The sequence below is a fragment of the Haliotis rubra genome, unplaced genomic scaffold (assembly GCF_003918875.1).
Source record: "Haliotis rubra isolate DU_JTF1 unplaced genomic scaffold, ASM391887v1 Scf437, whole genome shotgun sequence".
Classification (NCBI taxonomy): Eukaryota; Metazoa; Mollusca; class Gastropoda; order Lepetellida; family Haliotidae; genus Haliotis; species Haliotis rubra.
The window spans coordinates 894,971-919,294 of record NW_025767121.1 but is presented as its reverse complement, the minus strand read 5'-3'; the positions used below and the strand labels follow the sequence as shown (position 1 = coordinate 919,294).

At 43.1% G+C, this 24,324-nt stretch overlaps 1 protein-coding gene across 3 annotated transcripts; it reads right to left on the bottom strand.

The window, feature by feature from the left end:
- Positions 1 to 1,041: 1,041 nt before the first annotated feature.
- LOC124289248 (mucin-5AC-like) lies at positions 1,042 to 24,069 on the bottom strand. Of its 3 annotated transcripts, none has more exons than XM_046725853.1 (12): positions 24,048 to 24,069; positions 21,501 to 21,557; positions 12,096 to 12,293; positions 10,139 to 10,339; positions 9,447 to 9,638; positions 7,859 to 8,002; positions 7,182 to 7,387; positions 6,758 to 7,097; positions 5,520 to 5,672; positions 2,997 to 3,043; positions 2,614 to 2,653; positions 1,042 to 1,109 (listed from the first exon to the last, which is right to left on the bottom strand). In XM_046725853.1, exons 1-11 carry the CDS (start codon positions 24,061 to 24,063, stop codon positions 2,621 to 2,623), a joined length of 1,587 nt encoding a protein of 528 aa, XP_046581809.1. In that variant the 5' UTR covers positions 24,064 to 24,069; the 3' UTR covers positions 1,042 to 1,109; positions 2,614 to 2,620. The 3 variants fall into 3 exon arrangements, with proteins under 3 accessions (XP_046581809.1, XP_046581811.1, XP_046581810.1); XM_046725854.1 differs by lacking the exon at positions 1,042 to 1,109 and adding an exon at positions 1,270 to 1,501; XM_046725855.1 differs by lacking the exon at positions 7,859 to 8,002.
- Positions 24,070 to 24,324: the final 255 nt, after the last annotated feature.

Below are 24,324 nucleotides of genomic sequence, written 5' to 3'. Positions count from 1 at the left end.
TGACGTGTCAACCAAGGCAACGAGCCTGACCACCCGTTCCTGTTAGTCACCTCTTAGGACAAGCATGGGTTGCTGAAGACCAATTCTAACCGAAATCTTCATAGGTGAAAGTTTGATTGCCACACTGGATTGAGGATTATCTGCCAGACTCTTGCTGGTAGAATAATGGACATTGAATCCTTCAATGTTATGTGCTGGATTTTATATTTACTGATTAATGGACATACTGTCGTTGTTGCGTGATTCTGGATTTATCAGCGAGCTGAGAAGATACTATACCTAAATATCCCGCTGAAGTACTACCCGTGAAGATCCGGGTTAGAATTGATCTTCAGTAACACGTGCTTGTAAAAGGCGACTAACGGGATTGGGTGGTCAGGCTTGGTTGACACATGTCATTGTATCCCAATTGCGTAAATCGATGCTTATGCTGTTGATCACTGTATTGTCAGATCCAGCCTCGATTATTTACAGACCGCCGCCATATAGCTAAAATATTGCTGGGTGCAGCGTAAAACTAAACTCACTCACTGGATTTACAGCCAGATTGTGGATTGACCTACAGAATGTCAATTGTGGACTTTTTTTCGTTTTGTTTTTTTTTTATTATTTTATTGTGACAACAATAATAATTTTCTTTCGTTTTTCGTTTTCATTTGCTGAAAAGAATTCTGTGGATTTTGGAGTAATGTGCCCCGACATATATTGAATGTCTAGTTTCACACATGGGTAGTATATATTGAATGCTTGAAACACTTGGTCTACTGCCACCTCCCAATCGTTAACCTACTGCGATGGCGGAAACACTGAGTTAGTACTATGGTTGGGGCGGTGGGGTAGCCTAGTGGTCAAAGCGTTGGCTCGTCACGCCGAAGACCCGGGTTCGAATCCCCACATGGGTACAATGTGTGAAGTCCATTTCTGGTGTCCCCCGCCGTGATGTTGCTGGAATATTGCTAAAAGCGGCGTAAAACCATACTCAGTCAGTCAGCCAGTAGTGCTATTAATGCTGTATCTCTCATTATGAACACCAAAACACTGTGATCTACAAAACACATTTTATTTGAAATTGTTTGTAGAATTGTCTTCTTTCTGGAGATTGCATGCACCTAAAGAATAAAATCAAATCATTCATATATGAGTATGACGTACAATGAATAAACAAAAATACGAAGTTCGCGAAATTTAGCCAGAAATATTTTTATCAGAGCGTATCTTTCCATTGCCTTTTTTTTCAAATGACGCTGCGACTCCTTTTGTAAAGATCAGACAAAGGTCAAGACCAAGAAGATCAGACAAAGGTCAAGATCATTGCATTGAATAAATTCACAAAGACGTTCTTTTTGAAAAAGAGTTGTTGCGTTAAACTGGATGGGCGTTGATGGGCCGTTGCTTAAAAAAAATTGATTTTAAAACATGTCTTTGTAAAACACACGTCTTTGTTTCATCATTGTCAGTTTCTTCGATATTGTTACCTCCCCAACTATCTCCTCGATCCATACTACAAGAAAAGAAAAGTAACATCATAAAAAAAACGTTTAAAAGCTTTTAAAGGAAATGGTTGTGAAAAGGACTGAGTCTGTTTCTACACATAATTTCAAACACTTCTGTGGGGCGGTGGGGTAGCCTAGAGGTTAAAGCGTTCGCTCGTCACAACGAAGAACCAGGTTCGATTCCCTACATGGGTACAATGTGTGAAGCCCATTTCTGGTGTCCCCCGCCGTGATATTGCTGGAATATTGCTAAAAGCGGCGTAAAACCATACTCACTCACACACTCACTCGCTCAAACACTTCTGGTAAATACAGGCACTTGAGATACTGCTAGAATACTGACACTCTTGCAAATGTATCGGCCTTAACCACACATGGTTAAAAGAAAAGACAGCCCGACCAGAATATCCAAACATTTAAAAGTCTCTGCTAAAGCCAGAGTTCATTGTCTTTGATTATGACTATATGTCATGAGCATAATTATGTATCAGCATAATTATGTATCAACTTCGGTGCCAAGGGTGGCCATTCTTGTACTGATTAGGCACTGATGACCAAGGGCTCTAGGTCATTGGATTTCGGCTTATCGTCATGGTAAGGAGGATACTGTTTTTGAGTTCGAAGACATTTTTCACAGTGATCATGATATTTCATTTGTCAGCAACATGGGTGTGGTGAAACATTCTTCACCACAGTCAGCGATATTACAGATATACCTCTAAAGGGATGTAAAGGATTAGCGTTTGGGTCAAGTAAAGAAGTATTTGAAAGCTGATTACATGAGGTACTGTGATAAATGGAAGGTTGGTATTAGGTATGGGATTGATTGAATGTTGTTGTTGACAGATTGGATACAGTGGTTGTCAAGAGAGTGAGTGAGTTTAGTTTTACGACGCACTCAGCAATATTCCAGCTGTATGGCTGCGGTCTGTAAATAATCGAGTCTGGACCAGACAAGCCAGTGATCAACAGCATGAGCATCAGTCCACGCAATTGGGATACGATGACATGTGGTCAACCAAGTCAGCGAGCCTGACCACCCGGTCACGTTAGTCGCCTCTTACGACAAGCATGGGCTGCTGGGGGAATCTTAGTCGAAGAGACTGTGAATAGTACTTACGTTGTGGCTATTTTGCATGGTCCTTCACAAAGTTGTAAATCTGAAAGATTAACATTGAAGGTAAGTCCACGCGCTTTCGACGCACAACATCAGATGTACATGAATTACCATGGATACAGTGGTATTTGCTTATGGAACACTGATATTTGGGCTTATTTTTACTCGTAGTGGAGAACGCACATTTGTAATTTTATAGCTCATTTATACAGCTCAACGTTGTTTATAACCGAGGCATACACATTCAACTGTACAATATTTGTAAAATATTTCACGTAGTACTGATTTCTTGTAAATGACGACTCGCTCCTAAATATCGCGAACCCAACCAGTTTACGATCACGATCAGTACATTACGACGGCGTGGGAGTTGGGGAGGTACTTACCCTACGGAATTCAGCTATAAATTCCCCCTCGTTTATGACACCATCGGCTGAAACATGCATTGTTATAATAAAGCGATAATATTTAAATGGACAATGATGTTGATGTCGACGCGATTCACTGAACGCGTCTACTTAAACATTAATTAGCTAGCCTCAAACTACTAGCATCTTGGAGTGAGTGAGTTTAGTTTCACGCCGCTTTCAGCAATATTCCAGCAATATTACGGCGGGGGACACCAGAAATGGGCTTCACACATTGCACCTATGTGGGGAATCGAACCCGGGTCTCCGGCGTGATGAGCCAACGCTTTAGCCACTAGGCTACCCCACCTACCCTTAAACACCTTGGAGGACTAGATACTTAATAACAGTTTTGATAGGTGATTTGAAAAGGGGTAAACTCCATGTCAACGATTATAGCGTTATGGATTCATGTGTGCATGCGCGAGCTCTTGTCGGTGTTTTTTTTTTCTGTGCTGGGTCATTTAGATACCATGCCACAGTTTATCATGAATAACCCAATCAGATACAGAATACTGACTCTGAACAGAGCATTCCTGGTTTCAATGATAATAATAATAATAATGTCCACTTGTATGGCGCCGTATCCACACACTAGTGTATGCTCATGGCGCCACGTGTGTACAGCTAAAAACTGCAGCAATTGTACAAGTCATTCGTAATATTTCCTGAAAAGATGGGTCTTCAATGAAGATTTGAATAAGTCAAGAGATTTTGCTGGTTTGATGGTTATGGGAAAACTGTTCCACAGTGAAGGAGCAGTATAGCTGAATGATCTGTGACCATAGTTCTTGAGATTGACAGGGGATGTTGTTAGGAGGAACTGTTGGTGTGATCTCAGCTGTCGTGGTAGTGTGTACACTGAGATGAGTTCAGAGAGGTACTGAGGCGCTAGGTCATGTAGACATTGGAACACAATGGTCAAGATCTTGAATTCGATTCTGGCTTGGATGGGCAACCAGTGAAGAGACTTTAGGACAGGGGTTATGTGAGATCTTTTAGATGTTAGGGATACAATGCGGGCTGCAACGTTTTGGATTTTCTGGAGTTTTGTCAAGTGTGCAGAGCTGAGTCCAAACAGAATGCTGTTTGAATAGTCCAGTCTAGATAGAACGATTATCACCTTAATGCTTTGGGGATGACCCTACGAGGGGATCAACGCTTCGGTCACCATGCAAACGCTCTAAGCTCACCACAGCCAAAACGATCAACAAGGAACACTGTTAAAATATGTGGAAAATAATCCCCCTAAACGTTTTGTGTGGATTTCTTTTATTTGCACGTTTGTGTGTACTTTCTTTGGTACGTCAGTTTATATGATGACGATTAGAAATAACCATTGTATACTACCCATCAAAGGTTTAGACACACTAGTATAAACGTAGCCACTTACTTCAGGCAACTGTTCTAAACTAGATTTTGCAAAATATTCCATACTGTCTGAAGGTACTGTTTACACATGAACTCATGCATTGTAAAAAAAATTCGTAGCGTTGAAAAGATTCTTGTCACGAGTTCAATAAATGATGAAACTCAGTGAAAACTGGGTGGATAGATAGATAGATAATTGAAAGTTTAATAGGTGTTCGGGCAACTGGACCCATTTACACCTTGCCCATCATAAAGGTTTGCTAAGTTTCTAATTTTGTATAAAGTAGTTAAGCTGCCACACGATTTAATATAAGCAAGAATGACATTCTGAACATCATTGCGAGTGATATTACTTGAACACAACAGTCCAGTCAATGAGATGTCAATATTAAGCGCTGTCAAAGATTCCACCATCGCCTTACGTTGAGTTAGATGTTTTTGGCAATGCAGTAAATGATGAGCCACATCATCTAGCTGATTACACACTGTGCAATATGCAGGAATATCATTATTAATAATGTTTAGATACGCACCAAGACCACAATGCCCAAGACGAAGTCTGGTTAAAAGAACCTCTTCTCTACGATTGATTCTGGATAATTTTGCTTTAGCTACATAAGGCTCGATGCCATAGAGACGGCGGCGTTTTAAGGATGAGGTCCATCTCTGTTGCCATTTCGTTTGAACATGGATCTTACTGACGGTGCATAATTCTGCAGGAGAGGGCAATATTGTCTCATCCTGTTCTAAGACATCAAAATCTAATGCAGCTTTTGCCAACTGATCAGCTTTTTCATTTCCAAATATTCCAACATGAGCAGGTATCCATGAGTGAAAACTGGGGAAGTCTTAACAAAACTTTACACAAAACACAGCTGTTCACATGCACGATATTTGCACATGCTTTTCAGCAATTTGATGCATGATCCTCGTGCAATTCATCTGCTAAAGATTTGCAGTTGTTTCCACCAAATCAGTGGAGAAATTCATCTTCGATGTAACCATATAAAAATATACATAACATGTAGTGTGAGTGCTTCAGGTGAGTTTAAACTTTTGATGGGTGCTAGATGCTTTTTCCAGATACATCACCAAAACGGTTGACAAGGAATTCAACACTGTTCTACTCACAGTTGGAATCGTATTCCATGAACAGCCGTGGCACCTCTTGTAGTGTGATGGCTCCGTTGTGGTCATGATCAATGAACTGGAACAGTTCCGTGGTGATGAACTTGGATAAATGCGTCACAGCCGCGTACTCTGTGATGGTAACCCGCTGATCCCCTGAAGATAACGCAGTTAGTTGTGCACGTCAAACAGCTTGATGATAGACGGCTGAAGATGCTGACCATCGTTCGTATGACTGACTGACTGACTGACTGAGTTTGGTTTTACGCCGCTTTTTAGCAATATTCCAGCAACATCACGGCGGGGGACACCAGAAATGGGCTTCACACATTGTGCCCATGTGTCGTTCGTATGAGTGAGTGAGTGAGTGAGTGAGTTTAGTTTTACGCCGCTTTTAGCAATATTCCAGCATTATCACAGGGCGGACACCAGAAATGGGCTTCTCACATTGTACCCATGTGGGTGAGTGAGTGAGTGAGTTTAGTTTTACGCCGCACTCAGCAATATTCCAGCTATATTGCGGTGGTCTGAAATAATCGGGTCTGACTCAGACAATCCACTGATCAACAGCATGAACATCGATCTGCGCAATTGGGAACCGATGACATGTGTCAACCAAGCCAGCGAGCCTGACCACCCGATCCCGTTAGTCGCCTCCTACGACAAGCATGGGTTACTGAAGGTTCATTCTAACCCGGACCTTCACGGGTGTATACCCATGTGAGGAATCGAACCTGGGTCTTCGGCGTGACGAGCGAACGCTTTAACCACCAGACTACCCCACCGCCCCGCCAGAAACTGTTTAACGGGAATGAAATAGGCTATTGGTAGAGCGTTCACTCGTCATGCTGAAGGCCGAGTTCAAACTCCTACATAGTTTCAAAGTTTACAGAGCTTGTTTCTATTTTCAGTTGCTGTTATATTGATGGAAAACCACCACCACTAATAATGGTAATGTTGTTAATAATAATAATCATAATAATCATAATAAGGCATGCATGCGGCGAGTCTATTTCTCCGCTCAGCATGCGCTAGATTATTCAGCTCACTGGGGAGTATAAAACCCAAGTTGCCTGTGAAGTGCTAGAACTTTGAAGTCACGTTAACATCTCATCCTACCGGGTACCCACGCACTGATGAGAGAACACAGGTGAATCATGTTAAGACCATACTCATTCACTAACGTATCTCAATATACTTAATTGTATCATTTACAATCATTTAGAATGCTACTTTCTCACCGTTCACATCTTGTTCAATCCACAGCTTTTCAAAGTCCAACAGCGTCAAAATTCCATCATGGTTGACGTCATTTCTGTAGAAGCTCATCGCAAAAATTTGGTCCAGACTTGGGGTTGTCATGGACACGGGAACTGCCGTGGCAGCGTGTGAAGTTTTGTGAGGGATAGCAGTTGTTTTTGGATGCTTTGTTGATGTAGTGGGATTTCTTGACGTCGTGGGTTTTATTGACGTTGTGGGTTTTATTGACTTTGCGGGTTTTATTGACGTTGTAGGTTTTACTGACGTCCCGGGTTTTATTGACGTTGTCCTGTCTGTGTGTTGGACTGGTGTGGTTTTGGCGGATGTAGAATCTGGATGTCTCGTTGTGGATGTGTCTGTAGGCTTGGCGGAGGTAGAATCTGGATGTCTCGTTGTGGATGTGTCTGTAGGCTTGGTCGAGGTAGAATCTGGATGCCTTGGGGCGGTTGTCTTTTTCGGCATAGTGGAAGTAGAACCCGGATGTATTGGTGTTGTCGTGGTGGCGTCGCTGTGACTTGCTGCAGTAGGTGTCTCATATCTTGCTGTAGTTGGTGATTGATGCCTTGATGTAGATCCTCCCGGAAGAGTAGACGCCTTATCCGTAGAAGCGCCTGTAGTAGTGAGTGAGTGAGTTTAGTTTTACGCCGCACCCAGCAATATTCCAGCTATTTGGCGGCGGTCTGTAAATAATCGAGTCTGGGCCAGAAAATCCAGTGAACAACAGCATGAGCATCGATCTGCGCAACTGGGATCCGATGACATGTGTCAAACCAAGTCAGCGAGCCTGACCACCCGATCCCGTTAGTCGCCTCTTACGACAAGCATGGGTTACTGAAGATCAATATTCGGATAGGCGGATCCAGAAATTTTCAAGGGTGGGTGGGGTGGGGTGGGATGGGGTTTCAGGGGTTGAACCCCTGAACCCTATGGAACTGCCATTGCAAAACATTAACTTCAATGTGGTCTTTAGTCATTTTCAAAAGGGGTGGGGGTGGGCGGCGACACCCCTTAACCCCCACCCATCACCCCCAACCCCACCTCCTCTGGATCCGCCACTGTAAATCTACATGCAGACCAAATACCATCAGAGCACAATCCACAGTATTTAGGACACAATTCCCTTGTGTTCTGGCTGTCCCTGAAAGTGGTACATATGTGGGCGGTGTGGTCCAGGTCGGCGCAGTTGGCTCCGTCAGCGTCGCGGCACGTTGATGCCAGTGTTGGGTCTAAAACACATGAACACAGGTGTCCGCGTTTTGGTGGCGTGTTCTTGCTTTGATATCAACAATAAAGTGAGTTGACTTTACGCCGCTTTTAGCAATATTTCAGCAATATCACCGTGGGGGTCACCACAAATGGGCTTCACACATTGTTCCCATGTAGGGAATCGAACCGGGGTCTTCGGCGTGACTAGGCTACCCCCACTGCCCCGAAAATCAACAATAGAACTGAAAGCATTATAGGTTGGAGAGCTAGTTGACAGATTTGGAAAAGGATATTTGCTGTGTGTTTTTCATTTTGTTTTCATTTTGTTTACACTCATTACATAAAATACACGTTCGTTAAAATTTGAAATATTGTTTTCACAGGAAGATTTTACAAATGTTTGTAAGTCGTTCGTGCGAAATGTATTGTGATCCACCTTGAACAATCACGATAATATAATCCACTGGTACTTCATAGTGTGTGAGTGAGTTGGCGGCGGTCTGTAAATAATCTGGACCAGACAATCCAGTGATCAACAGCATGAGCATCGATCTGCGCAATTGGGAACCGATGACATGTGTCAACCAAGTCCGTGAGGAAGATCACCCGATCCCGAGCATGGGTTACTGAAGGCAAATATTCTAACCCGGACCTTCACGGGTCTGGTACTTCATAGCCCTTGCTAGAATGAGTCTTGGAATACTGTGGATTACACTACGAAGTGATCGTTGTAATTCCTGCGCATAGTATGAGAGTAGTTGATTGAGGTACGTGCGGCGTAAAACAACAAACAGTTATTAATGTGCTGTTCACTTAATTCGAGAACATTGTGGTGCTCTAAGACAGATACATGACAAGTGACAGTAACTTATCGGAATACAAAGGGACACTCGAGAGAACAAAAGGACCGGTTGCCCCTCTGTACCTAAATATCCCGCTAAAGTACTACCCGTGAAAATCCGGGTTAGAATTGATCTTCAGTAACCCATGCTTGTCGTAAGAGGCGACTAACGGGATCGGGTTGTCAGGCTCGCTGACGAGATTGACACATGTCATCGTATCCCGATGGCGTAAATCGATGCTCATGCTGTTAATGACTGGATCGTCTGGTCCAGACTCGATTATTTACAGACCGCCGCCATATTGCTGGAATATTGCTGAGTGCGGCGTTAAACAACAAACAAAACGCTAAAGTTACTGTCACCTATGGAATCCTGGAAGGGACATTGTCGCGTTGTCGCATTGTCGCCCTCTCAAATACAAGCAAAATTAAACAAAACGCGACACGCGACATCGCGACAATGCGACAAATGGGCGAAATGTCGCGTTGTCGCGATGTCGCGTGTCGCGTTTTGGTTTATTTTGCCTCACTTTACTTGTTTTTGACAACGCGACAATGCGACATAGCGACAATGTCCCTTCTAGGATTCCATAGTCACCCGTCCGCTACTACTCCGACTGTACCAGGAGTGCAAAGGTGACAATATCTGGGACAGAGGTCCCTGGTGTTCTGGCTGTCCCGGTAGAGGGTGCAGATCTGGGCAGTGTGGTCAAGGTCGGCGCAGTCAGCTTCCGGGGAATCCACACAAGGTCCAGTAAAGGAGAAAGATGTCGTCGCCGAGCCGCTGACTGATGATGGCGATGATGTTGCCTGAGCTGTGGTGTAAATGAAAGTAGTTAGGCCGCCATTTTTACTGATCATTTAAATCAGAAGCCTATGTTACTTATTTCTGGTCTACTGCAGTGATGTTTTGTATGGTCTTCCCAGACATCTTATCACGAAATTGCAGAAGGTGCAAAGTTCTGCAACCTTTATTAGCACAAGAACAAGCAGATAGCCCCAATGCTGAAGGCAAAACATTGGCTTCCCAAAGATGTATCTAGTTGATGGTTCTCACAATTGTGTTTAGGTGCGGTTGGGTAGCCTAGTGGTTAAAGCGTTCGTTCGTCACGCTGAACACCTGGTTCGATTCCCCACATGGGAACAATGTGTGAAGCCCATTTCTGGTGTCTGTGATATTGCTGGAATATTGCTAAAAGTGGCGTAAAACCATACTCACTCACTCACTAAAATATACAGGCATTTAAATTAAATATTAAACTATTTTTAAAATTCTGAATAAATCTTAATGTCTATCTCTTCAGTTAACTAATACCTGTCCCACATAGTCCACAGAACTTCGGACAGTATCTCTTGGTGTCAGCACTATCGCGGAAGACAGTACAAATTTTCGCAGTTCGGTCAATGTCAGCACAGTCGAAAGTAGGATCGTCTTTACATGGACCGTTGTATGGGGCACCCGTAACATGCATGCCTGATGACGTTGACGTTGCTGAAGACGTTGGAGTTTGGTTCCCTGGTTTGTAAACATGCAGCGTACAATGTCATTGGTCCCATCCCCAAAGCGTTCGTAGTTACGAACTGTCGTACTCTGCAGTACACACGCTTAAGAATGTCGTGGCGCTAAGAATGCTCTGTGGAACGGGACCGACGGAATGGGTATGCAAGATGGATAGTGTCAAGTTACAAAAAGAGATGATTAATTTATGAAACATAGTAACGCATGAATGACGTTAGTGACTTTGGTTCCCTTCTAAGTGTGCTGCGTACAATATCCTTCGTTCCATCCTCAAAGCGTTCTTAGTTACGAACTATTGTACTCTGCACTACACACGCGCTACGATTGCGTTGTGGAATGGGACCGACACTCAGAATGCGTATGCAAGATGTCAAGTTATTTAATGAAATAATTACTTTTTGTAATATGTTAAAGGTCACATGCAACGTAAAACACAACTTTGCAGATTCTGATACCTTTCGGTATGGATTTACCGAAACAAATAATGAAAAATGCAAATTCAACTTATAAAGTTGAAAAATAACGCGATGAAAAAACCAGCGCGAAATCGGAGTTCAAAACGATTCACTAATTTTCCCCCGACTTTTCGGGGGGAAACTGGTTTCAACAGCTGGGCTGCGCTCATAGCACGTGCGCAGTGAAATAGGTTCGCGCAACTTGGAAGCGGGCTGTCCGGTGAATACTCGGTGAAGGCTTTGGTGTGAGCTATTTTTCTAATGTTTTGTTGATATCTCACAGGCGCGAGCTTTTTATATGTTATGACAGTAAATAAACTGTTTATATAATTTCATTTGTCTATTTCACCACACGTTCTTCTTACCGAGTCACTTTCTCAGTTCGATACTTAAAAGCAATGTCATTATTTAGCGTTGACAGAATTTCTAACTGTGATATAGATATGTCGTTGTCACAGACAAAAACTCAATGTCTTGTTTTATTGACACCTGTGTGTCTGCCTGCCTGTCTGCTAATGACAATATTCAATACACAACTGCGATCACTGACCACATGCAATTTGAACTTAACACCAATCAGGCTATACACCATAAACAAAACGCATTGATTTATGGCCCGAGTTCGGTCTCTGTCACATTATGTAATTACACAGACAGGCAGGTGTGATACTTGAACACATGACATGTTATGATGTCTGTTGATTGCAAAATGTTATACACAAAAAATGAGCATGTATTTACAAAACCCAACATCTCTATATATACACACACAATGAGCCGTGAGGGCATCTGCAAATGAACCAGCCGTTACACTTGAGTGCACACCCACCCGCTCTGACTGTCTGGTATCCTGGCTGCTTCGTTTCTTGGGAAGTAAACCCAAGTACAATAATATTGCACTTTTTGATTTGCGATTGTACGCTTATAATTTTGTTTATATGTTTTTTTCATAACCAGCAATGTATATTATATGTCATGAATAAGTGATAATTGTGTTTTAATTATGTTTGATTTTTGGTTGCATGTGACTTTTAACGTAATCATGTGATCAAGATACCAACCTGTTCTACATGAATGGCATCTGTGACGACGTTGACATTGTCATTTGACGCGTATGATGTCCTAGGTCCTGATCCACAAATCGTAATGAACGATCGTCCCTCAGGCTTTGAATGTGTAGCGCGCTAAACGCTCGGCTCCAGAATGCGTATGCAAGATTGATTGGTGTCAAATAAATACTCAATTATTAAATGTATGAAATAAAGTTCTGTGACTGTGATTATAATAATGATGCCAACCGTTTCCACAGAGTCCGCAATATTTGGGGCAGTACTTCCTTGTCTGGTCACTGTTGAGGAACACTGTGCATATGTGGGCAGTCCGGTTCATATCAGCACAGTCCATAGCGGGATCGTCTATACATGGACCGTCGTAGGGAACTGCAGTCGTCCTCGTCGTCCATACCGATGTTGCAGCTGACGGGGATGATGCCGTTGCTGGAAATGTCGATGGTATTGATGATGAATGTTTGGTAGTTCCTGATTTGTAACCTATTACAAATATCAGCCTATAATAACCCCGAGATTAACGGATTATGGGCTCAGGGAACGTCTCTTTGCATACATATATCACATATATTGCAGTACTGGAGCCTAGTAGTTAAAACACTGGTTCGATTCCCCATGTAAGGACGATTTGTGAAGCAAATTTCTGGAGTCTCTCTCCGTGATGTAGCTGTAATATTGCTAAAATCGGCGTAAAACCATACTCACTCACTCACTTACTGGAGGAAACTCTGTCTGCGGAGGACAGCATCAATACAGGAACGTTAAGACACATGAACAGTGAAACATCAGACACACAAGATGCATACAAGCTCGATACAACAAGCGGAACGACGAGGGGAGATCAAGCTCAGACTGGCATAGGGTTAGCGGGGCTCTCACGTACGTGAGGCAAACGATTATCACCACAGACACACATAGCCTGGCGTATATACTGTTTAAACACACATGAGGTGAGCGGAGATCCAGCTCTGACAATCATGAGCCTATCGAAAATCCAGCTCAGACACACATGAGCCCAGCGGAGATCCAGCTCAAACACACATGAGGTGATCGAAGATCCAGCTCAGACACACATGAGGTGAGCGGAGATCCAGCTCAGACACACACGAGGTGAGCGAAGATCCAGCTCAGACACACACGAGGTGAGCGAAGATCCTGCTCGGATACACATAAGGTGAGTGAAGATCCAGCTCAGACACACACGAGGTGACCGGAGATCCAGTTCTGACATTCATGAACCGAGAGGAGATCCAGCTCAGACACACATGAGGTGAGCGGAGATCCAGCTCAGACACACACGAGGTGAGCGAAGATCCAGCTCAGACACACACGAGGTGAGCGAAGATCCTGCTCGGATACACATAAGGTGACGGAGATCCAGCTCAGACACACACGAGGTGAGCGAAGATCCAGCTCAGACACACACGAGGTGAGCGAAGATCCAGCTCAGACACACACGAGGTGAGCGAAGATCCAGCTCAGACACACATGAGGTGACCGAAGATCCAGCTCAGACACACACGAGGTGAGCGAAGATCCAGCTCAGACACACACGAGGTGAACGAAGATCCAACTCAGACACACATGAGGTGACGGAGATCCAACTCAGACACACATGAGGTGACGGAGATCCAACTCAGACACACATGATGTGACCAGAGATCCAGTTCCGGCATTCATGACCCGAGATCCAGCTTGTCACTGACAGAGACCATACTATTCTTGCCGACATAAAAATAACGGCTTGACTTCGAACCATCTGAGCAGAGTACACAATATTTGGGACAGAAGGTTTTAGTTGCGTCACTGTGAAGGTGCTTGGAACAGATCTGCCTGGTGCGTTCAAGCGTAGCACAGTCGAAGCTGGGGGAGTCTTCACGTGTAGCTGGGGATACAATGATCAGCATTGACAGCAACGAAAGGGTGACCGCCAGATCGAGTCTGGGCCAGAAAATCCAGTGAACAACAGCATGAGCATCAATCTGCGCAACTGGGATCCGATGACATGTGTCAAACCAAGTCAGCGAGCCTGACCACCCGATCCCGTTAGTCGCCTCTTACGACAAGCATGGGTTACTGAAGATCAATATTCGGATAGGCGGATCCAGAAATTTTCAAGGGTTGGGTGGGGTGGGGTCTTGATCTTGGAACTGCCATTGCAAAACATTAACTTCAATGTGGTCTTTAGTCATTTTCAAAAAGGGTGGGGGCGGGGGCGAAATCCCTCTCTGACTCTCTCTCTCTACTCTCTCTGATCCGCCACTGTAAATCTACATGTAGACCAAATACCATCAGAGCACAATCCACAGTATTTAGGACACAATTCCCTTGTGTTCTGGCTGTCCCTGAAAGTGGTACATATGTGGGCGGTGTGGTCCAGGTCGGCGCAGTTGGCTCCGTCAGCGTCGCGGCACGTTGATGCCAGTGTTGGGTCTAAAACACGCCAGTGAACACAGGTGTTCGCGTTTGGTGGCGTGTTCTTGCTTTGATATCAACAATAAAGTGAGTTGACTTTACGCCGCTTTTAGCAATATTTCAGCAATATCACCGTGGGGGTCACCACAAATGGGCTTCACACATTATTCCCATGTAAGGAATCGAACTCGGGTCTTCGGCGTGACTAGGCTACCCCACTGCCCCGAAAATCAACAATAGAACTGAAAGCATTTATAGGTTGGAGAGCTAGTTGACAGATTTGGAAAAGGATATTTGCTGTGTGTTTTTCATTTTGTTTTCATTTTGTTTACACTCATTACATAAAATACACGTTCGTTAAAATTTGAAATATTGTTTTCACAGGAAGATTTACAAATGTTTGTAAGTCGTTCGTGCGAAATGTATTGTGATCCACCTTGAACAATCACGATGATATAATCCACTGGTACTTCATAGTGTGTTGGCGGCGGTCTGTAAATAATCTGGACCAGACAATCCAGTGATCAACAGCATGAGCATCGATCTGCGCAATTGGGAACCGATGACATGTGTCAACCAAGTCCGTGAGGCTGATCACCCGATCCCGAGCATGGGTTACTGAAGGCCAATATTCTAACCCGGACCTTAACGGGTCTGGTACTTCATAGCCCTTGCTAGAATGAGTCTTGGTATACTGTGGATTACACTACGAAGTGATCGTTGTAATTCCTGAGCATAGTATGAGAGTAGTTGATTGAGGTACGTGCGGCGTAAAACAACAAACAGTTATTAATGTGCTGTTCACTTAATTCGAGAACATTGCGGTGCTCTAAGACAGATACATGACAAGTGACAGTAACTTATCGGAATACAAAGGGACCCTCGAGAGAACAAAAGGACCGGTTGCCCTTTTGTACCGAAATATCCCGCTAAAGTACTACCCGTGAAAATCCGGGTTAGAATTGATCTTCAGTAACCCATGCTTGTCGTAAGAGGCGACTAACGGGATCGGGTTGTCAGGCTCGCTGGCTTGGATGACACATGTCATCGTATCCCGATGGTGTAAATCGATGCTCATGCTGTTGATGACTGGATTGTCTGGTCCAGACTCGATGATTTACAGGCCGCCGCCATATTGCTGGAATATTGCTGAGTGCGGCGTTAAACAACAAACAAAACGCTAAAGTACTGTCACCTATGGAATCCTGGAAGGGACATTGTCGCGTTGTCGCCCTCTCAAATACAAGCAAAATTAAACAAAAGGCGACACGCGACACGCGACAATGCGACAAATGGGCGAAATGTCGCCTTGTCGCGATGTCGCGTGTCGCGTTTTGGTTTATTTTGCCTCACTTTACTTGTTTTTGACAACGCGACAATGCGACATAGCGACAATGTCCCTTCTAGGATTCCATAGTCACCCGTCCGCTACTACTCAGACTGTACCAGGAGTGCAAAGGTGACAATATCTGGGACAGAGGTCCCTGGTGTTCTGGCTGTCCCGGTAGAGGGTGCAGATCTGGGCAGTGTGGTCAAGGTCGGCGCAGTCAGCTTCCGGGGCATCCACACAAGGTCCAGTAAAGGAGGGAGATGTCGTCGCCGAGCCGCTGACTGATGATGGCGAGGATGTTGTCTGAGCTGTGGTGTAAATGAAAAGTGGTTAGGCCGCCATTTTTACTGATCATTTAAATCAGAAGCTTATGTTACTTATTTCTGGACTACAGCAATGATGTTTTGTATGGTCTTCCCAGACATCTTATCACGAAATTGCAGAAGGTGCAAAGTTCTGCAATCTTTATTAGCACAAGAACAAGCAGATACGATCCCATAGCCCCAATGCTGAAGGCATAACATTGGCTTCCCAAAGATGTATCTAGTTGATGGTTCTCACAATTGTGTTTAGGTGCGGTTGGGGTAGCCTAGTGGTTAAAGCGTTCGTTCGTCACGCTGGACATCTGGTTCGATTCCCCTCATGGGAACAATGTGTGAAGCCCATTTCTGGTGTCCGCGATATTGCTGGAATATTGCTAAAAGTGGCGTAAAACCATACTCACTCCCTCACTAAAATATACAGGCATTCAAATTAAATATTAAACTATTTTGAAAATTCTGAATAAATCTTAAAGCCTATCTCTTCAGTTAACTTCATTACCTGTCCCACATAGTCCACAGAACCTCGGACAGTATCTCTTGGTGTCAGCACTATCGCGGAAGACAGTACAAATTTTCGCGGTTCGGTCAATGTCAGCACAGTCGAAAGTAGGATCGTCTTTACATGGACCGTTGTATGGGGCACCCGTAACATGCATGCCTGATGACGTTGCTGAAGACGTCGGAGTTTGGTTCCCTGGTTTGTAAACATGCAGCGTACAATGTCATTGGTCCCATCCCCAAAGCGTTCGTAGTTACGAACTGTCGTACTCTGCAGTACACACGCTTACGAATGTCGTGGCGCTAAGAATGCTCTGTGGAACGGGACCGACGGAATGGGTATGCAAGATGGATAGTGTCAAGTTACAAAAAGAGATGATTAATTTATGAAACATAGTAACGCATGAATGACGTTAGTGACTTTTACGAACTATTGTACTCTGCACTACACACGCGCTACGATTGCGTTGTGGAACGGGACCGACACCCAGAATGCGTATGCAAGATGTCAAGTTATTTAATGAAATAATTCCTTTTTGTAATATGTTAAAGGTCACATGCAACGTAAAACACAACTTTGCAGATTCTGATACCTTTCGGTATGGATTTACCGAAACAAATAATGAAAAATGCAAATTCAACTTATAAAGTTGAAAAATAACGCGATGAAAAAACCAGCGCGAAATCGGAGTTCAAACGATTCACTAATTTTCCCCCGACTTTTGGGGAAACTGGTTTCAACAGCTGGGCTGCGCTCATAGCACGTGCGCAGTGAAATAGGTTCGCGCAACTTGGAAGCGGGCTGTCCGGTGAATACTCGGTGAAGGCTTTGGTGTGAGCTATTTTTCTAATGTTTTGTTGATATCTCACAGGCGCGAGCTTTTTATATGTTATGACAGTAAATAAACTGTTTATATAATTTCATTTGTCTATTTCACCACACGTTCTTCTTACCGAGTCACTTTCTCAGTTCGATACTTAAAAGCAATGTCATTATTTAGCGTTGACAGAATTTCTAACTGTGATATAGATATGTCGTTGTCACAGACAAAACTCAATGTCTTGTTTTATTGACATCTGTGTCTGCCTGCCTGTCTGCTAATGACAAAATTCAATACACAACTGCGATCACTGACCACATGCAATTTGAACTTAACACCAATCAGGCTATACACCATAAACAAAACGCATTGATTTATGGCCCGAGTTCGGTCTCTGTCACATTATGTAATTACACAGCCAGGCAGGTGTGATACTTGAACACATGACATGTTATGATGTCTGTTGATTGCAAAATGTTATACACAAAAAAAAAATGAGCATGTATTTACAAAACCCAACATCTCTATATATACACACACAATGAGCCGTGAGGGCGTCTGCAAATGAACCAGCCGTTACACTTGAGTGCACACCCACCCGCTCTGACTGGGTTCGGTATCCCGGCTGCTTCGTTTCTTGGGAAGTAAACCCAAGTACACAATATTGCACTTTTGATTTGCGATTGTACGCTTATAATTTTGTTTATATGTTTTTTCATAACCAGCAATGTATATTATATGTCATGAATAAGTGATAATTGTGTTTTAATTATGTTTGATTTTTGGGTTGCATGTGACCTTTAACGTAATCATGTGATCAAGATACCAACCTGTTCTACATGAATGGCATCTGTGACGACGTTGACATTGTCATTTGCTGCGTATGATGTCCTAGGTCCCGATCCACAAATCATTCGTAATTACGAACGATCGTAACCCTATAGTTATCACAGGCTTACGAATGTGTAGCGCTACGAACGCTTTGTTGATCGGCTCCAGAATGCGTATGCAAGATTGATTGGCGTCAAATAAATACTCAATTAATAAATGTATGAAATAAAGTTCTGTGACTCTGTGATTATTATCATGATGCCAACCGTTTCCACAGAGTCCGCAATATCTGGGGCAGTACTTCCTTGTCTGGTCACTGTTGGGGAACGCCGTGCATATGTGGGCAGTCCGGTTCATATCAGCACAGTCCATAGCGGGATCGTCTATACATGGACCGTCGTAGGGAACAGCAATCGTCCTCGTCGTCCATACCGATGTTGCAGCTGACGGGGATGATGCCGTTGCTGGAAATGTCGATGGTATTGATGATGAATGTTTGGTAGTTCCTGATTTGTAACCTTTACAAATATCAGCCTATAATAACCCCGAGATTAACGGATTATGGGCTCAGGGAACGTCTCTTTGCATACATATATCACATATATTGCAGTACTGGAGCCTAGTAGTTAAAACACTGGTTCGATTCCCCATGTAAGGACGATTTGTGAAGCAAATTTCTGGAGTCTCTCTCCGTGATGTAGCTGTAATATTGCTAAAATCGGCGTAAAACCGTACTCACTCACTCACTTACTGGAGGAAACTCTGTCTTGGGAAGACAACATCAATACATGAACATTAAGACACATGAACAGTGAAACATCAGACACACAAGATGCATACAAACTCGATACAACAAGCGAAACGACCAGGGGAGATCAAGCTCAGAATGGCATAGGGTTAGCGGGGCTCTCACGTACGTGAGGCAAACGATTATCACCACAGACACAAATAGCCTGGCGTATATACTGCTTAGACACACATGATCGTGAGCGGAGATCCAGCTCTGACAATCATGAGCCTATCGAAAATCCAGCTCAGACACACATGAGCCCAGCGGAGATCCAGCTCAGACACAAATGAGGTGAGCAGAGATCCAACTCAGACACACACGAGGTGACGGAGATCCAGCTTAAACACACATGACGTGATCGAAGATCCAGCTCAGACACACATGAGGTGAGCGGAGATCCAGCTCAGACACACACGAGGTGAGCGAAGATCCAGCTCAGACACACACGAGGAGCGAAGATCCTGCTCGGATACATGAACCGAGCGGAGATCCAGCTCAGACACACACGAGGTGAGCGAAGATCCAGCTCAGACACACACGAGGTGAGCGAAGATCCTGCTCGGATACACATAAGGTGAGCGAAGATCCAGCTCAGACACACACGAGGTGAGCGAAGATCCAGCTCAGACACACATGAGGTGAGCGAAGATCCAGCTCAGACACACACGAGGTGAGCGGAGATCCAGCTCAGACACACATGAGGTGAGCGGAGATCCAGCTCAGACACACACGAGGTGAGCGGAGATCCAGTTCTGACATTCATGAACCGAGCGGAGATCCAACTCAGACACACATGAGGTGACCAGAGATCCAGTTCTGGCATTCATGACCCGAGATCCAGCTTGTCACTGACAGAGACCATACTATTCTTGCCGACATGAAAATAACGGCTTGACTTCGAACCATCTGAGCAGAGTCCACAATATTTTGGACAGAAGGTTTTAGTTGCGTCACTGTGAAGGTGCTTGGAACAGATCTGCCTGGTGCGTTCAAGCGTAGCACAGTCGAAGCTGGGGAGTCTTCACACCATATAATAGAGGGACGGCCCTCCCCAACAGTGTACGGCTGGGGATACACATCGATACAACACATGATCAGCATTGACAGCAACGAAAGCGTAATATCCGGGCCGAGAATTCCCTTGGCGAGAGTTCACCGGCTACCGCCAAAGGATGAGACATGGCACTGTGACTGGGGTCTCTGCCGCAGGATAGGTGGTATACGTCACAGCTGAGACTCCGTTAACCGGGGTAATAAAGCTCATGTTAAAGCGTGATATCCAGCATGGAAAAGCTCAACATATATGAAACATAAAGCTATTAATGTTGTAAGTATCATCATCATCATCATCATCATCATCATCATCATCATCATCATCATCATCATCATCATATCAGTACAGTACTGGGGCGGTGGGGTAGCGTTCTCTCGTCACAACGAAGGCCCGGGTTCGATTCCCTACATGGGTACAATGTGTGAAGCCCATTTCAGGTGTCCCCCGCCGAGATATTGCTGGAATATTGCTAACAACTAAACTCACTCACTCACTCAGTCGTCAGTACTGTTTGGAGAACTAGCTATCTACACTCACTCTACGCACTACACAAGATAATCTAATTGTCACACACAAATAATTCATCGAAAATAGTTTATCTTACCTTGTGAACGCGTCATGATAAGTTCGTTACATTTGACGAGTGTACGGGATTCGTGTAAACTGGACGTTCGTGCACACACACACACACACACACACACACACACACACACACACACACACACACACACACACACACACACACACACATTATAGGTCACACACACACAGAATAATGTGTATTCAAGCAGAATAATGTGTTTACGCAGTGTGCGAAATAGTTTCCAAATTTTGCTCTCCAGTCGGGCTAGCTATGCCTGAAAATTACTAGCCTACAAAAGAATTTACTAGCCCGAAATTGGAATGTGAAAACTAAGCAAAAGATTACAAAAAGGTAAAATACCATAAAAAAAACAAATGACCCCATGAAAATTCACTAGTCAGTCGGGTCAGTGACTGTTGGGATTTATTGGCCCGACTGGATCTTTACTAGCCACGGGCCAGCGCGCCAGTGGCTATTTCGCACACTGGTTCAATGAGACCATTCACTGCAACGCTTGGAAGAGGTGTTCAAACAGCTACAATATATCCGTGTGTGTTCGATATTCAGCATTATTCCAGAAGATAATAACTGAGTGTGGTACAGACACACCAGTGGTTGATATTGTGAGCACCTTTCTACTTCTTCGTGGTACGAGTGAGTGAGTATGGTTTTACGACGCTTTTTGCAATATCCCAGCAATGTCACGGCAGGGGACACCAGAAATGGACTTCACACATTGTACCCATGTGGGGAATTGAACCCGGGTCTTCGGCGTGACGAGCGAACTATTAAGTCACCTGTGTTAGTGACAAGTAGCTATGATATCACTGAATCCATGTTGCTTACATCGAATGGATATTATGATCACTTGATTGTCTGGTCCAAACTCGATTATTTACAAACCGCCTTTAAATAGCTCAAATATTGCCCCGTGGGTCGTTAAACTAAAACACACAAAACACAAACAACATGACGTCTAATATACACTCACCAGTATTGGCCACCCGGATGCACAGATGAAGCGACAATAATATGAAATAAGAGGAACCTAAAATAGATAAAATCCTATCATGTAAAAAACCCTTAATGATCCAAGCTGGAATTTGTCTTCAATAACCCATGCTAGTCTTCCGGGTTAGAATTGGTCTGCAGCAACCCATGTTTGTGTTACTAGGCGACTGACGATACCGTGTCCGTTGTTTCATGCAGAGTTATTTTCGCGCGGAATTCATGCTTAATCAGTACTCACTGGTTTCATTCTCCATGGAACCAGACCATATTGGTTAAAAACTCAAATACCCCTTAAACCTGCAGTAAGTTGTCACAGGTGATTGGGGAACGTACAGTCCGTTTGATTTCTATTGAGACCGATGAATTGCTCACTAACACAAAATCTAATAATTGCAAAAAAACCACATTACAGCCAGGTAATCAACAAGCGTGTGTAGTGAAATTTCAATTTCACACGTGCACACCTGGGTGTTCTTCCAGCAAGTGGCAACAAAATAATGATCGTTTGTAAACATCTTTTGTTATTCGGGTGTCCAAAATTATGAGACAAATCATCAGAGTTGGTCTGTCGATTTCATGTGACTGCAAATTTTGGTTTTGTTGCAAATTACCAATTATTAGATTTTGTACTATTTTTTATTTATTTTGTTTTATTTTCATTATTTTTACAGGCAAACATTATAGGATCATACAGGTAGGCAGCAAACAGTACATGGTGAATCATCTGAGGTACATAATATGTAAAGACATGTACACAGTATTATAGATTAATATACATCTATCCTAACAACAAGTGTAACGTTGACCAGAATTGAAAAAACATTTGTTCAGTACCATTTGATAAATGGAGATATTTGGTAGCGTCATAATACTTAATAACTTCTTTTTTAATAAAATTGATATTAGGCAAATAGTTTCCAGTAGCACATTTGAATATACTTTGTTTGACTAGAAGGATGATTACATTTATAGGATTATTATTTTCACCTTTACTTCCAAACAAAACCTTTTCAAACGTAAAATTTACTGATAGTTGGACAGCATGAAGACATTTTGTTACTTCGTTCCATATTTTCTTTACATGCTCACATTTCCAAAAGGAGGTGGTCAGCAGTTTCTAGATCGTTTTGGCAAAAGGAGCAAAGTGGTGATTCAATGTATTTTATTTTATAAAGAAAGACTTTGTTGGTAAAATACATTTGTTTTGGATAATGTTGTAAATCATCCATTCTTTGTCTGTGAAATATCTGTCTAAGATACGTTCCCATTTGGAATAGCATGGTAGCACGATGAAGGATTTTGTGCTAATGAGCAGTTCATCGGCCTCAAACGGACTTTAGTACAACACAAACCGGCGAAGTAGAGACGATAGAGTTAATAGAATACGTATCTACAACTACCTATCTCCATCCACTACCTGGGGAACTTCATATTCAATGGATCGTGTAGTCACAACGTGAAATATGTTAGAGAATGTGCAATTGTCACAACGAAGCACATGTGATACACGAAGTCTCACCTTAGGCAAATGAGTTTGTTAAAAATTGCCTCTGTTCACCCAGCAGAAAATGGGTACCCGGTGGGATAAGTCATGTGACTATTAACCTTCCAGTGCCTCACAGCTTGGGTTATCCGGGGTAATGATAATCAAATTGTGCGCTGTGAGCATCCTTTGTGCGCTTTGAGCAGGATATTAAGCCCGGAAAGGCACGTTATAAATAGTCTAATTATTATCATTATAATTGTCATACAAATGACAACCACTTGTCTGATTCATGCAATTGTAAAAGTACCACGACCTAAAGCAACATTCATTCAGTATTCAATGATTGCGAAATTTCGGAATAAATATTTTCCGATGTTTTACTGTAAATACATACTATGTTATAGTGGAATATGTATCTTATTCTAAAACGTTACACTTAATCCTTGCTTTAAATTAAATTAAACCATATTTTTACAAATTTCTCGAAAACAGTGAGCTTTAGTAATTGTCTTCCTCGTCCATTGCATGTAGGAACAACTGTTCTATCAATGACACAACGTTAGCTCAAATAGTTACATTTCATAAGTTGAGACACAGTTGAATCTAAAGTATATTTCCTCTAAGAACCAACGTTTCCCAGTGTATCATTCATTTACCTGTGGAATTGGGATAGATAAGGTCTATGGCTTTATCAGGCGACCTATTAACATGAGCTAGAATTCCAAATTTAGAAATGCAATACACCTGTCGTCGAGAAATATATGTTCATATGTTTATATAACAGATCATGTCAGACACATATACATAATATTTTGCACGTTTTCCGATTTTATTTGTTTTTTCCTTAACATATGATAAACATGGCCACACGTACAAAGAATGAACGAAACGAATTCATGTAACCACTAACTAGTAGACTCCCTGTAAGATACTGACTAATTAAACAACGTGTTTCAACAGATACACCATATTGATCATGAATTTATACCTGAAAGGTAACCAACATTATAGTCTACGATTAAGGCAAAACACATGACTTACCTGTGAGAGCACCCATGGTGAGGTGATAAGGTGAAGGTCATCACAAAGGTCATGGGTCACACAATGACCAATCGGGTTTGATTCACACTCAATCAGTTGAACAATATGCCATGTTACGGAGAAATGGACTACCGACGCATGTTAACACTATTACTGCAAAGGTCAGTGGTAGGTCATTGTTGTACCGGGCGGTGGGGTAGCCTAGTGGTTAAAGCGTTCGCTCGTCACGCCGAAGACCCGGGTTCGATTCCCCACATGGGCACAATGTGTGAAGCCT

Excerpts from the sequence above, each read along its gene's own strand:
- LOC124289248 (XM_046725853.1), bottom strand. Across the intron at positions 7,388-7,858 it reads CTGTGGATTGTGCTCTGATG|GCGCTTCTACGGATAAGGCG; the intron begins GTATTTGGTCTG and ends TCACTACTACAG. Across the intron at positions 7,098-7,181 it reads CTACCTCGACCAAGCCTACA|GCCAAAACCACACCAGTCCA; the intron begins GACACATCCACA and ends GATTCTACATCC.